The sequence below is a fragment of the Dermochelys coriacea genome, chromosome 14, assembly GCF_009764565.3.
Source record: "Dermochelys coriacea isolate rDerCor1 chromosome 14, rDerCor1.pri.v4, whole genome shotgun sequence".
Taxonomy (NCBI): domain Eukaryota; kingdom Metazoa; phylum Chordata; order Testudines; family Dermochelyidae; genus Dermochelys; species Dermochelys coriacea.
The window spans coordinates 418655-433452 of record NC_050081.1 but is presented as its reverse complement, the minus strand read 5'-3'; the positions used below and the strand labels follow the sequence as shown (position 1 = coordinate 433452).

General features: G+C 43.2%; 1 protein-coding gene across 3 annotated transcripts in view; it reads right to left on the bottom strand.

Moving 5' to 3' along the window:
• Positions 1-480: 480 nt before the first annotated feature.
• DUS1L (dihydrouridine synthase 1 like) overlaps positions 481-14798 on the bottom strand; it is a 30938-nt gene continuing 16620 nt past the window's right edge. For all 3 annotated transcript variants that reach the window (XM_038371807.2, XM_038371809.2, XM_038371810.2), the window contains exons 8-14: positions 13760-13904; positions 13118-13214; positions 12669-12757; positions 11686-11852; positions 11021-11058; positions 1383-1458; positions 481-972 (exon numbers count right to left, since the gene is read on the bottom strand). In XM_038371807.2, the coding sequence (XP_038227735.1) occupies positions 827-972; positions 1383-1458; positions 11021-11058; positions 11686-11852; positions 12669-12757; positions 13118-13214; positions 13760-13904 (758 nt within the window). In that variant the 3' untranslated portion in view covers positions 481-826. The remainder of the gene's footprint in view (positions 973-1382; positions 1459-11020; positions 11059-11685; positions 11853-12668; positions 12758-13117; positions 13215-13759; positions 13905-14798) is intronic.

The window sequence follows — 14798 nt, the reverse complement described above, 5'->3', positions numbered from 1 at the left end:
ACAGGTTGAACAAACACCTCTCGGGGTGAGTCTAGGTTTACTTGGTCCTACATTTCTGTGACTATGAATTTCTGGTTCTGCCAGATAGTGTGTGACCTTGGACTAGTCTCTTAGCCTCTAAGTGTATCTACTCCCCACTTATAAAATCTGGATATTACTTCCTTTTGCCTACCATTTGTTTTTGTGTCCGAGACTCATTTCTTTGACTATAAATATGTACAGAGCCTAGCACACTAGGACCTCCTGTTCAGGGGCCCCCTTCAGGCTCTATTGTAATAACTAGTAATTATTTATTACATGAACACTTCCTATCCAACTCTGTCATTAGAGTAACACTACAGAGAGTTAGTCACTAAACGCTACTGCCCTTAAACACTTAGCTTCCTTCCTGACCTGAAAATGTCATTTAAGTGACCTTCACCCAAATGCTGGCCATCCTATATTCCTAAAGAAATATTAGTTTAACACTCCAGCAGGATGTTCTAATATCAAAGATTTATTCCCCACTTTTAAAACAGCACATGAAGGGTTAATGTACAACAGGCAGTTCATGACTTTAGTACATCATCTCCCCCCACCCCAGTGCAGCATTTTCAAGCCAGGGTTCTGGCTGAGTCCTTTAAAAGACATTGAGAACTTTAGTTGCATCCTTTTATTCAAAGGCAGGATATTTCCCTGAGTAAGCAGCTTTTCCTTAAATAAAATGCATCCGACCTTAGAACAAACCTGTGGAACTACTCCAGGTTTCTGATAGTGCTCTGGAAATGGCAGATTCTTTGGCCGAGGGAAACAGAGACGCAGATCAAGCAGAATCTAGTTTGAAGGCTTACGGTACAGTGTCGATACCCTCTTTCAGTCCAGCAGTTTCCTCCACATCTCCTTTCTGTGTCCTTTCAATCTCCTGCATCTCTGTTTGGCCACTTTTCCAGAGAAGGGACTTTTCATATTTGGTTTTAAAAAGTAATCCATGACCTGACAAAGAAAGAAGGGAAATAATAAATTGACACTGAACTGCCTGTTCAGTGGGGAACAGAGCAGGCCACTGCCTTGGGGTAACTATATGTAGCTGTAGAAAACTTATTATGCTTTTAGCTTGGAGATGATGCACCCTGAGGCTTCAGGAGGAAGAGAAGATGCTGGTGTCATGTTAGTTCTCTATTACAGAGGCCAGTGCTAAGTAAAACATTTCCATGAAAGCTAGGACACTCAGGATTTTAAACTAATATTTCTAAAACTGTCACAATTATGCATATTAACAAAGGACTTTAAAATGTCATACCGCTTCCATATGTATTAATCACTCATTTTGACTTGGACAGTTTGTTTTTATACAGGCCCAGTGGTGCTGAAGAACAGGACAGAGTGGTGGGGGTTATACTTGCCTGGACAGTCCGCAGTCTCTTTAAATGCTCTTTTCTTACAACATCCGCGGCACAGATTAAACACACATTTGTTACCCTGGAAACAGATACACACCAGTTAAGTCATTTGGAAAAAAAAAATCTTCACTGAAATGCTTATGGGAAGCATAACTGCAAGGATGCATTTGCAGGGCTTCTGAAGACAGCTGTCGGGGTCTGGGTTCCTGCAAACAGTGATGGGGACAGTCAGTCTTCAGGCTGCTGATAAATGATATGGAGACCAGGGCTGGGGGAGAGGGGAAATGCAGAAATTAAGAGCTGCCTGCTGGGTAAATGCTCTGTGCTTCTAGATTACCATCCCAGAACGACAATATTCCACCTCCCAGGAATTTCTCCTGCCAACAAGGAAATTCTCTTGATTAATATCAAATATGTGTAGGAAATTAAGATACTTTGAAACCCTTTCTGAAAGGGTTTCAATACTGTCATAACTGGAGTTTGTCCTGTTTCTCTTCAGAAGCTCTTATTTTCTGTCTTTGTCTGCCGCTCCCCCCATTAATACCCATTGTTCCAAGGACATCATTTCCCCTTTTTTTTTTAATTCCTAAAATTGCCCAAATCATGGACAGTAATAACATAAGGCATGATCCATCCTCTGAAGGTGAGAGAAGATGAGTCATGGATATTTTGCAGCTCAGGAATGGCCGACTGAGTGCACAGGAAGGAGAAAAATGTATCTGCCAGATTTAATATCTGTAAAGCTCTTTTCTGGCTTTCATGGTTGGGGGAAGTTTGTGCAACACGGTTTTAGTGCAAACATTTCGAGATGGTGCTATAGCAGAAAAAACTACCAAAGGTACTCTTTACTGCATTAAGTTTATTGACAAAACAATAAATTTAGGACCAGGGTTGCGCTGTTGTCTCTCATTCCAGCATGTCAAATTTCTGAAAATCAGGAAATGAAGCAATAAGGTATAGGCCAATGCCACCTTAAATCTGCTCCCCCTTCTCCTCCCCCCCGTCCCCCCCAAATTGCCACTGGGAATTAGCTGCATGCAGACTGCAATCCCTCTGTTTGGTGTACTTGAGTGAATAATGACAGGATTACTTGCAGCAGGGTTGGCAGAGTTGCAGTTGAGAGATAAGGATATCTGGGGATTAGTTGGAGGAGCAGGGCAGAGCTGCAACTGTGACAGGAGGAAATTGGGGGGGGGGGGCGCTGTCCTCCTTGTTTGGTCTGAGTTGCCCCTGCTCACTGCTGTGTGAGATCAAAGAAAAGAGGTGCATGTGTACCTTGAGGGGCTCAAGTGTGCCTCATTTCAGTTCTGTAAATTGAGTTCTGTAAATTGTCAGGCACAGTGCACGGATTCTTTTTGCCAGGGGGTTTGTCAGTAGTGAGGTGTGGTATGAGAGTGGTTTGTGGGGGGTTAGTGATTAAATGAAAGTATAGCATTCGCTGGAATCCTGTGGCTGAGAGTGAATGGTTTGTAAAAAGGGATGGTGGTGTTGTACACTTTTTCACTTGTGACTGTTTCTGGGGCTTAGGCTCAGTATTTGTGTAGGACAGGCATACGTAGTTCCTGTGCCACAGAGGTTGCCTAAACGTGAGTTTTGCCTTAGCAACAATATGACATTAGAATCTGTCCTACAGTTGCATATAGTCCTTGAGAATTCTGCAAATATGAGTCATATTAAAAAGGGCAGAGTTAAGGGTGCAGGTGTGTGTGTGCCTTATCACTTCAATTCCTGGTTTTTCAGACATTTTGAGCATCACTGACCATGATAGCTTGGACAAGTATGCAACACCCCTGCATCACAAGAACATGACTAATGAAAGGTTTTTTTGGTCCATGAATTTTGTAATTTTATGAACATTGTTTTTTGGAGGAATGTTCACTCCAGCAGTTGTAATTATCACATAGGTTTGTCCTATAAATCCTCCTAGGGTTAGGGACTCATCCCTCATGCCTTTCCCATTATCTCATCTCAGGCCCGAGTGACAGGTAGGTCAGTACCTTTAGCCCCATTTTACAGATGGGGAAACTGAGGCAGAGGTGTCATGATTTTTCTAGTGGGTCACTGACAGAGCCAAAAACAGAACCCAGGTCACCTATGCTGCAATGACAAATGCCACTGCAGCGCATAAGGCTGAGATTGTCTCAGCTGAATGAGAATACTTCCTGGAGGTGTAAACAGTGTGAAACAATAGCTCCTGATAGGTTGGAATGGCTCCATTTAACTCCCTTGGTACACTCATCTAGCCTCCCCCTCTGCTAGTGCTTGACAGCATACCCATTCTCAATTTCTCACCTCACTCTCCACACTAATGCTTGGTGTATGCTTGTTCACAGCTTCCCCATAATGGGTCAGGGCTTCCACAAATTCTGATTCACGTGATGAACCAAAGGCCCCTTCAGTGGGACAGGCCCCCAGCTTGCTTACATGAGAAGAGGCAGGGAAAGGGCTTCAGCCCCACCCTGCTCCTCCACCCCCCTGAGAGCCCATTCCCATGAGATGCAGAAGGGATTGGATTCCCTCCCCAGCTTCTGGGCTCCCCCGAAAGCTGCCTGCAGCTGCAGCTTGGGTCTTGCAGGTCTCTGGCACGTGACATTTTGTTAGGACAGTGTTACTGGGGCATGGTGCACACTCCTGCACCTCTTTCTTCTTCCCCATGGTTTCACTACACCCGATTACAGGTAAGAGGGTGAGTATTACTGGTTGCCTCTGCACAGGGGGTGTTCTGGGTTTAATAATACCCGACAGAGCTAAATAAAATATAGACTCTGCACCATGTGGGTTGAGTGTAAAAACGGTTGCAACTGTTTGAAGTTCAGCAGTTCTGCCTAGGAGCAGCTGAGCCATGCTAGCCAGCCCTTAGGCCCAAGCAGCAGGGTGAGGGAGGACACCGGCTCAGACTGTCTGATACCATCAGCATGGCAGGGGCCCTCAGAGCTGGAGGAGTGTGGAGCATCACTGTTCCCTGTAGTCTTCCCCACCCTCTCACCTGAGTCCTAAGCACCTCCCATCCCTCACACCATGCCCCATTTAGCCCTCTCCCTTCCCAGCAAATATTTGGCTATGTAATTTTGTTTTTAAACTAGTGTGTGTACCTTCCAAATGTTCTGCTGTGCTCAAATTATAAATAAAACTCCCCTTTTTGAGAAGCAGGGTGTAGCAACAGGTTTGTTTCATTTTTTTCAGATTGCTGCCAAGGGTGGCTACTGAATTTATATTGGTTGGTTCTAGCTCAGGTTCAACAACCACAGCATGTCTCCTGGAGCCACCTCCATCCTGTGACAAGGGGCTGGCTCACCACCCTTTCTACACATGCACAGTGTAATCTTTTGGGCACATTAGCACTAGACAAAATGCTTCGTTGAATAACATTTTCTATATTGTTTCCCCAAAGGGGTGGGGGGGAGGGGCTATTCAGTAGCTAGGGTAATTGTGAGCACTTCAGATCATGTGGGTAAAAACTCAGAGCCATGGTTTGACCACTGCCCCCTCCCTGCCAGACAATTTGCAGGAAGACACATTGATATGTCAACCTTTTGAAATACTTTTTTTCTTCTTTGTATTGCCTGAGAGCTGTATTTCTAGAAATGCTTTCTCAAATGACCCCAAGTTTGGATCACTAATGCTAGCCCATAAGCCCAGGAGGCACCCCAAATTGCACTCCGAGTTAAGTAAGCAAGCCAATTTTAGAGCACCTGTAAGAGCTGGCTTTTAAACAGAAAGGAGGCCTACAGCTTAACTATAGTGAAGCTGACACTCCCCTCCAGTCAAGAGACCCGTGAGGCTTTCTATTCTAGTCAGCAATGAGGAAATACTTTTATTACAGATCTTATGTGCTCGAGAGAGATTTTTTTTTTTTCTGATTAACAACTGCCTCTATACAATGGCCCAGTTTAGTCACCCCACTTGAGCCCTTCCCTAAAGCTCCAGCTACCTGGCTAGGAAACTTGATAAAACATGCTTATGGATCAATAACTTGCTTGCCTTATTGTTATCTAGTTACTGCTTCCCTCACATTTGTTTGTCTCATCTACCTGTGTCTTGCCCTAACCTGAAGTCTAAAATCTTTGGTACAACGACTGTCTTTTTTTATTCATGGCTGTATATAGCCCAGCACAATGATGCCCCTCCCATCATGATTGTAGTCTCCCTATGCCCCAAACAACAATAATAACCAGCTAGATACACATCCAAAATAACACTTCTTAGTGACGCACTCCACTGACCAAATCCAAGTCAGCCTGCTACAGGACTTAGAATGCTCAGTCAAATGGGCTAAGGGAAAGGCCAACTGTGAGTGGAAAGAATCATAACTGCCTCTCAAAAAGTAAGAGCAATAAAAAAATTAAATACATCAGAAGCAGGAAGCCTGCTAAACAACCCATGGGGGGGGGGGGCACTGGACCATCGAGATGCTAAAGGAGCATTCAAGGACAAAGGCCATTGTGGAGAAAATGAATGAATTCTTTGCATTGGTCTTCATGGCTGAGGACGTGAGGGAGATTCCAAACCCTGAGCTGTTCTTTTTTAGGTGACAAATCTGAGGAACTGTCCCAGATTGAGGTGGCATTAGAGGAGGTTTTGGAACAAATTGATAAACAGTACTAAGTCACCAGGACCAGACGGTATTCATCCAAGAGTTCTGAAGGCACTCAAATGTGAAATTGCAGAACTAACTGTAGTCTGTAACCTATCAGTTAAATCAGCTTCTGTACCAAATGAGTGGAGGATAGCTAATGTGACGCCAGTTTTTAAAAAGGGCTCCAGAGGTGATCCTGGCAAGTATAGGCCAGTAAGCCTGATATCAGTACCAGGCAAACTTGTTGAAACTATAGTAAAGATCAAAAGTGTCAGACACATTGGGGAAGAGGCAACATGGTTTTTGTAAAGGGAAAATCATGACTCACCAATCTACTAGAATTCTTGGGGCGGGGGGGGAAATGGGGGGGGGGGGTGAAAAAGAAGGTCAACAACCCTGTGGTACTCCTGAGGGCATTCTGCACCAAAAAAATAAAAATTCTGCATCCAATATTTTGCAAAATTCTGCAAATTTTATTTGTCAAATAAATGTGGAGGCTCCAGCATGGCCTTGGGGAGCATAGGCCATTGGCTGCACAGAGGTGGGAGATCACTGTGCAGCTTCCCACCAGGATATGGACTCAGCAGTGAGGCTACACCCAACCCTGAAAAGACCGGGCCTACTCCAGAAACACCCCAAGGCCCTGCTCCTCTGTGCTATGTGCACCAGGTGTGGACAGGCAGGCTTAGCAAGGGAGGATCCAAGTATGGCAGGGGATCCAGCTGTGGGTTGAGAGGGTTCTATGTGGGGCAATCCAGGTTCAGGTGGCTCAGGGGGGGGATCTGGGTGCAATGGTTATGGGACTCTGTAGCGGTGTCCAAGTGATGGTGGTTGGGGCTCAGCAGGGGGTATGGGTGTGAGGGGTTTCAAGAGAGGTCCAGATGCAGCGAGTTAGGGCTCCGTGTGTGTGTGTGTGTGGGGGGGGGAGATGGGCTCATTGGGAGGGGAGTCTGAGTGCAGGGGGGTGAGGCTCAGCGGGAGAGAGTCTGGGTATGAGGGGTTTTGGATGCACAGGGGTTGAGTGGATGAGGGATCCCTCCCGGAACAGGATCCCTCCCGGAACAGCTGAAGAGTGATGGGTGCAGGAAGCAGGGGGCGGAAAGGAGTTTGCAGAGCTTCCTTCAGCTGAGGAAGAAATCTGGAGATGGGCCTGACCTGGCCTCAGATGCCATGGGGAAGAGGTAGTACCATTCTCCCCAGCCCAGCTGGGATGAGCAGCTGAGTCCAATGGAGGGTAGGAGCCACCCGCTGGGTCTTCCCCTGTCCAGCCTCTTGCCTCCCCTGTGATTTATCTCTCTGCTGGCTGCCTTGGACCCCCGGAACATACTGCTGGGGAGGGTTGCATGATCGCTCTTGTGGTTTCCCTTTGCTTCCCCATCAGAAAGTCATTATTCTGTGGGGAAGCAAAGAAATCTGTGAAGGACAAATTCTGTTCATGAGCAGTGGTGCAGAATTCCCCTGGAGTAATATGGACAACAGGGATCCTGTGGATATAGTGTACTTAGATTTTTAGAAAGCCTTTGATTAGGTTCCTCGCCAAAGGCTCTTAAGCAAAGTAAGCTGCCATGGGATAAGAGGGAAAGTCCTCTCATGGAGTGGTAACTGGTTAAAAAGATAGGAAACAAAGGGTTTCCCACTCTCATAGATCTTGGGAGACAGGCCAGTCCTTGCTTAGAGACAGCCCCCCCAACCTGAAGCAAATACTCACCAGCAATCACACACCACACAATAGAACCACTAACCCAGGAACCTATCCTTGCAACAAAGCCCGTTGCCAACTGTGTCCACATAGCTATTCAGGGGATACCATCATAGGGCCTAATCACATCAGCCACACTATCAGAGGCTCGTTCACCTGCGCATCTACCAATGTGATATATGCCATCATGTGCCAGCAATGCCCCTCTGCCATGTACATTGGCCAAACTGGACAGTCTCTATGTAAAAGAATAAATGGACACAAATCAGACATCAAGAATTATAACATTCAAAAACCAGTCGGAGAACACTTCACTCTCTCTGGTCACTCGATTACAGACCTAAAAGTGGCAATTCTTCTACCAAAAAAAACTTCAAAAACAGACTCCAACAAGAGACTGCTGAATTGGAACTAATTTGCAAACTGGATACTATTAACCTAGGCTTGAATAGAGACTGGGAGTGGATGGGTCATTACACAGAGTAAAACTATCTCCTCCCCCACCGTTCCTCAGATGTTCTTGTCAACTGCTGGAAATGGCCCACCTTGATTATCACTACAAAAGGTTCCCCACCCCCGCTCTCCTGCTGGTAATAGCTCACCTTACCTGATCACTCTCGTGAAAGTGTATATGGTAACACCCATTGTTTCATGTTCTCTGTGTATATAAATCTCCCCACTGTATTTTCCACTGAATGCATCCGATGAAATGAGCTGTAGCTCACGAAGCTTATGCTCAAATAGATTTGTTAGTCTCTAAGATGCCACAAGTACTCCTTTTCTTTTTAATAGTAGCAAGTGTAAATGATAATGTGAGAAGAGATGACCCGCCACCTTTGCTTCTCTCAGACAAGGCATAGGGCACAGAGTTCACCCACCTGTAGCAGAACTTAATTCACAAGAATAAACCGAGTGAAATCCCAGTGCCCTCTCAGTACTGAGCAGAGAAATAAACCAACTAATTGTGCAACCAACAAAAATCTTATTAGAGGGAAGCTCCTGCTTTTTAATCTAAAGAACATCTGTGTAACTAAGGGCAACATTTTCCACATACTCAGGACTGAATAGTGCCCACTTGCCTGGTCTGTATCCTACCATGGCCTCATATGGTGGGATTTTCCCTTTACTGGAAACAAATCAAAGTTTCACATCTCTCCAGCTTTCCATTTGCTGCAGATCTTTTCTTTAACACTATGGGTATGTCGACTCTGCAATTAAACACCCATGGCTGGCTCATGCCAACTGATGCAGGCTTGCAGGGCTCGGGCTAAGGGGCTGCTATAGACATTTGGGTTCAGGCTGGAGTCCAGGCTCTGAGGCCCTGTGAACAGGGAGGGCCACAGAGCCTGGACTCCAGCCTGAGCCCAAACGTCTACACCACAATTAAACAGCCCCTTAGCCCAAGCCCTGCGAGCCATGTCGGCTGGCATGGGCCAGTTGCCTGGGTTTAATTGCAGTGTCACATACCCTAAGTTTCTGGTGTCTATGTATTTTAGCAACACTGTACCCTCCTGGTTAAGCCCCCTCCGTGATTTCTCACTTTTCGAGGGAACAGCTGTACTCTTGAAAAAAAAATATTTGTATATTTTTGCACTTGGATTCCAAATCCTCCTGATATTCACAGAATGCAATAGGTTTTATTAATAAATAGGACTGTCAATTAATTGCAGTTAATTGATTCTGCTAACTCAAAACAAATTTAACTCAATTCAAAAAATTAATCATGAGAGTTAAAAAATTAATCAAAGTTTTAACCACACTGTTAAACAATAATAGAATACCAATTTATTATAAATATTTTTGGATTTTTTCCTATAGTTTTCAAATATATTGTATTCTGTGTTGTAATTGAAGTCAAAGTGTACAGTGCTCACTTCTGTAAGTCTGTAGCGCAATCTTTTTATCATGAAAGCACAACTTACAAATGTAGAATTATGTTAAAAAAAAAAACCAAACCACCCCAAAAACACTGCACTCAAAAATAAAACAATGTAAAAACTTTAGAGCTGACAAGTCCACTCAGTCCTACTTCTTGTTCAGCCAATCACTAAGACAAACAAGTTTGTTTACATTTACGGGAGATAATGCTGCCTGTTACTTATTTACAATGTCACCTGAAAGTGAGAACAGGTGTTCGCATGGCACTGTTGTAGCCAGCATTGCAAGGTATTTACATGCCAGATATGGTAAACATTTGTATGCCCTTTCATGCTTCGACCTGTAGATTGCAAATATTTGTAATCAAAAATAATATAAAGTGATCACTGTATACTTTGTATTCTGTGCTGTAATTGAATATATTTGAAAATGTAGAAAATCATCCAAAAATATTTATAACAAGTTTAACAGTGTAATTAATTCTTTTAATCTCACAATTAATCACGATTAATTTTTTTAATCATTTGACATCCCTATTAATAAACCTTCCCAGTAGTGAAGTCTGGATTTGATCTGATATCCCACGAACAAATGCCTTTTCATTAGTGGAACCTTCAGCACTGATGGGGGTTAATTTTCTCTTCTAATAAAGGGAATAGATCAAAATCCTCCAGTTCTGTCTCTGCCACTACCAGGCACAGATATAGAGTTTGATTTTAATTTAAATCTGATGCAGTCTGATCTGTGCCTTGCCTTTCATTAGTATTTTTTCCTTTTAGTTTCCTGCTGTCTTGGCAGACCAACTGCTCTTCCCTACTCAGTCACTGGAAAGTTTAAAATATTTGTCTTGTATACCTATTAAGAGAGGTTTCAGAGTAGCAGCCGTGTTAGTCTGTATTCGCAAAAAGAAAAGGAGTACTTGTGGCACCTTAGAGACTAACAAATTTATTAGAGCATAAGCTTTCGTGAGCTGTAGCTCACGAAAGCTTATGCTCTAATAAATTTGTTAGTCTCTAAGGTGCCACAAGTACTCCTTTTCTATTAAGAGAATCACTCAGATATTTAATTCTTTACAGAAAGCTACAAAAATAACCACAGTATGAGCTTTATTACCTAGCAAACAGAGGAGTTCCCATGCTGCAATTTGTAAAAGTTCGTTTGGTCAGAGATTTGCTTCCAAGTGTGCTTGGGGGACTGATATTTAATAATGTAACAATCTTTCAGATTTAGCAATACAGACTTCTGACCAGCATGTGCCGAGAGCAATAAACTACCAAGACTGCTCTTTGCAGGAATAAGAGATTAAAGTATCCAGAATAATCTATTTATGTCATCTTTACCCTAGGTATTAGCTTCACCTCAATATCTGATATAATCACTTGCCTAATTAGCACAATGGCCTTTGCCTGAGAAGCAGATATATTGTTTGCATATCATCAGAGTTTAAACAGCATCCGTTACTAGAGAATTGAAAAGGGATGCACCTACCTTTGGGTTTCCACAATGATCACATTTTGCATATTTAGCTGGAAAAGAAAAACAAGTTTGGTCTGTGAATATCCCAGACAGCGAATGAGATCTAAAAGAGACCCGCAAATTCAATGCTCCAGGGTGACCAACCTTTGCAGCCAGAAGATGCATATTTAGGAGAAATATTTTACACACAAAAACAATTTAAAAGGGATTAAGAGATTTTGCTGAAGTTTTAAAAAAATTCTCTGAACTAAGACCAAACGTGGAAATATCAATCCCAATTAATTTGCTTGAGAAAGTTATAAAGCAAATTGGGGAGAGGAGAAGAAAGGGGAGCTGTTTAAAACAGACACTGCATTTTAACATTATACAATAGTGACTGCAGCTGTTATAACAGAGTTATAAAGCACTCTGAGATGAAAGACCTGATTTCACTATGAAACTGGTGATAATCTACCTCTTTCATAATAAATCCCCCACTTCCTGGTCAACTCCACTTAGACTGAGTTTCCTGTTCCCAAGGTTTCCCAAGCCCCTTTCTGCTCTAATTGTAGGAAACTTTCCCCAATTGCATAATGGGAATAAAGAGGAGGAGGAGGAGGTGGCTTTATACTAAAAAGGTAATGCTAGCAGCCTTCCCCCTTCCTTGTGCTGATCAGGATTAGGACAGGTTCTCTTACGTTTCAAAGATGGATCAAAGCATTTATTTGGATTTCTCAATTTTTTCTTTTGTTTATTCTTTGAGAGAATATCAGAGTTTCCATCGTCCTCATCCTCCAGGGCTCGTTTCCCTCGCATGCCTCCTTCACTCCCACTGGTTCCATTTTCCTTGCACATCTCCTTTGGCCTGAAATGGTTGAACATCATTGTGAGTTAACAGAAGGGGACAACTGTGTTCCTTTGCCAACTGTGCTTTTACAGAAGTCTAGGCAAAATGCATTGTCTATCATGGCAATGTCACAGGTGAGACGCGGACCTTAAAAGCATGGAAGAAAAGCTCAAATATTAGGGTTTTTATAGAATAGCTCAGAGTTCCGAGCCTGCTATTAAAGCAAAAAGGCAGGAGAGCAGTATCCAGTGCGTGGTGGGCAGTTAAATTAGTCAGTTCCATAAAAAGCTTTTTGTTCTCAGGGTAAATGTTTGTACTGAAATTCTCAGTCGGGTAGTCTTCTCCTGCAACCCAAGTTTTACCCCTAAGTAGGTCATGCTAACAGTTTAAAAAGATCTCAGGCAAAACACACAATCATCTCTGATATAAAGGGCATTCAGTCCCCATCTCTCCTCCATTGGCAGATATAGGTAACAAATGAATGCTGCCTGTAACTAGAGCACATTGTCAAGTAGCAGTATTTGCTTCACGTGCAGGTCCTTATTCTAAGCTTCATTTGATCTATTTTATTTTTTACTTTCTAGAGGTAGATAATAAACTTGAGGAAGGAACCAAAAGGGGAAGATATTTTTTTGTGAATTACTCCCCCGCAAATACCTTACTTTGTTCATTGAGATATTATTTTTTAAAACTATCCAGTTTTGTTTTTTTATTTTTTTTAAACAAACAATCTTTCAGGGCATGAAAACTGGAAATGTGTATTCTGAGGTGGTGGCACACATGCATTCTGTCCAGTGAGTTCTCCTGGGGGCAGTGCTAGAGTAGGTAACTTACCCTGGCCTGATGTATGGCTGACAGATCCAGTGGAAGAAAGGCAATCCTCCTTTTGGCTTCTCTCCTTCTTTCTGATTAGCTATTTCCTCCTGCAGGACACAAATTACAACCAATGATACCTATTCAATTTGCGTAGATGTCCCCATGTCATTACTACTTTAAATTCCTGGAAAGGCACAAAAATGTAATCAAATTTACACACACCAACAGTTACAAATGAAAAAACCCACCCTCAAATAAAGCTATGGAAAAAAACATAGCATATCTGAACACTAAAGAAAGAAATTTGAATGGGAGGGGCCAGTACAACATTTAGCTAGCCAGGCTGTGATGTTGGTAGGTTACAAAGTTCCAAGACTGCATAAACGCAGATCAAGTGCATGTGACACCAGCAGGTTCCCTCCAAGTAGGGTCAATGTTACTCCAGCAGTTAAGGCCAAAGTTGTTACCTGGCATCGTAGTTTCAGGTCTCGGTTGACATCTGCAATGCCCTCTAGTGTCTTCACTTTTGCCAGTTCTTCACGAAGCTGCTGGTAAACCTGCAGCCTGAGACAAATCCCAAATATCCAGTTACTTTCATTCACCATTTCTAAATTGTGGAGACTGAACAATTCCTTTGCAAGAGCTTTTTGTAGCTTTTTCTTGACATATTTGCCAATTGCCAAGAGTTTAGCTGTTTCATTCTTCAAATATTATCTTCTCTGACTTGGTTGTGCAATTCGGTCAGAATGTGAACTCTGTGATACCATGCTCATTTACACAAGAGAAGACTGAAGTCCTAACATTATTAGGAATATCATATCAGTGGCTGGATATCTATAATCAGAGATTTCATAAGGCTAATTATGTCTGCTGGCACCCAGAGCGAAGGGGCAGACAGGTACTTCTCCAGTTTCAGAGAGAGAAAGAAAGAATCAGTTTCCCAGGGGTATCTGTGAAGGTAAAGGCCTCAGCAAAACATCTTTCTCTCCATGCAGAGCCAAGATAGGCTAATCTAGCACCAGCAAGATTGGCCAACCTTCTTCCAAAAGGCAAACTACTTCTACGCAAGGTGAACTCTCAAAACACTCTAGCACTGTGGAGATACTCACGTGTGATGCCAGAGCTTGAAGAGATGAGCTCTGACATAAGACAGTGGGCAAGGATATTGGTGCACTATCTCCAGGTACTCCTCAGTCATTTCCCATACCACAGGGTTTCGTCCCTCAAACAGAGCTGGGTTGTGAAGATTACCTTCTGGGGAATAACAAAGAGGAATTCTGAAAATTTCATTTCAGGGTAAAGCAGGTGGCACAACCTCATGTGTCCAAGAGCTGGACCAGCTGTGTCCTGGCCTGGCCTGACCACCCAGGAGGGATCATTAGATCAGCAGGTCTGACCTCTTGTAATAACATAGGCCATTACATTTCACTCAGTTACCCCTGTATTGAGTCCAATAACTTGTGTTTGGCTAAATAATCTCCCAGGAAGGTATCCAGTCTTGATATGAAGACACCTGGAGAATCTACCACTTCTCTTGATAGTTTGTTCCAATGGTTAATCACTCTCACTGTTTAAAAATGTGTGCCTTATTTTTAATCTGAATTTGTCAGGCTTCAGTTTTGAGCCATTGGTTCTTGTTATGTCTTCTCCACTAGATTAAAGAGCCCTTTAGTACTCAGTATTTTCTCCCCATGAGAAATGTAATTGAGTCCACACTCAATCTTCTTTTTGATAAGCTAAACAGATTGAGTTTTTAAGTCTCTCAGTGTAAGGTATTTTCTGCAGCCCTCAAATAATTTTTGTTTCTTTTCTGCAGTCTCCAAGTTTTCATGATTTATTTGCTTGCAACTCCAGCCCAGCAGGGAAATCCTGAGTCTGGACTGTAGCAGTCTACCTTCCATCCCATGACTCAGGCTTTTTGCCACCAGCACTGGCAGCCTTCAATGGCAGACTCTGTTTTATTTCCAGTTTTGTTGCTCTACGGTGACATCTTCATCACAAGCTCAACACCATGGGTTCAGGAACTGCTCAGCAACATTCCACAGACCATGACTCTGAGGATTTCAGGCATCTCTACCCACCTCTTCTCATGACAAACACTCTCAGAGCTCCCTGATCCAACCCAAGCCCTCTCCACCCCCCTCATTC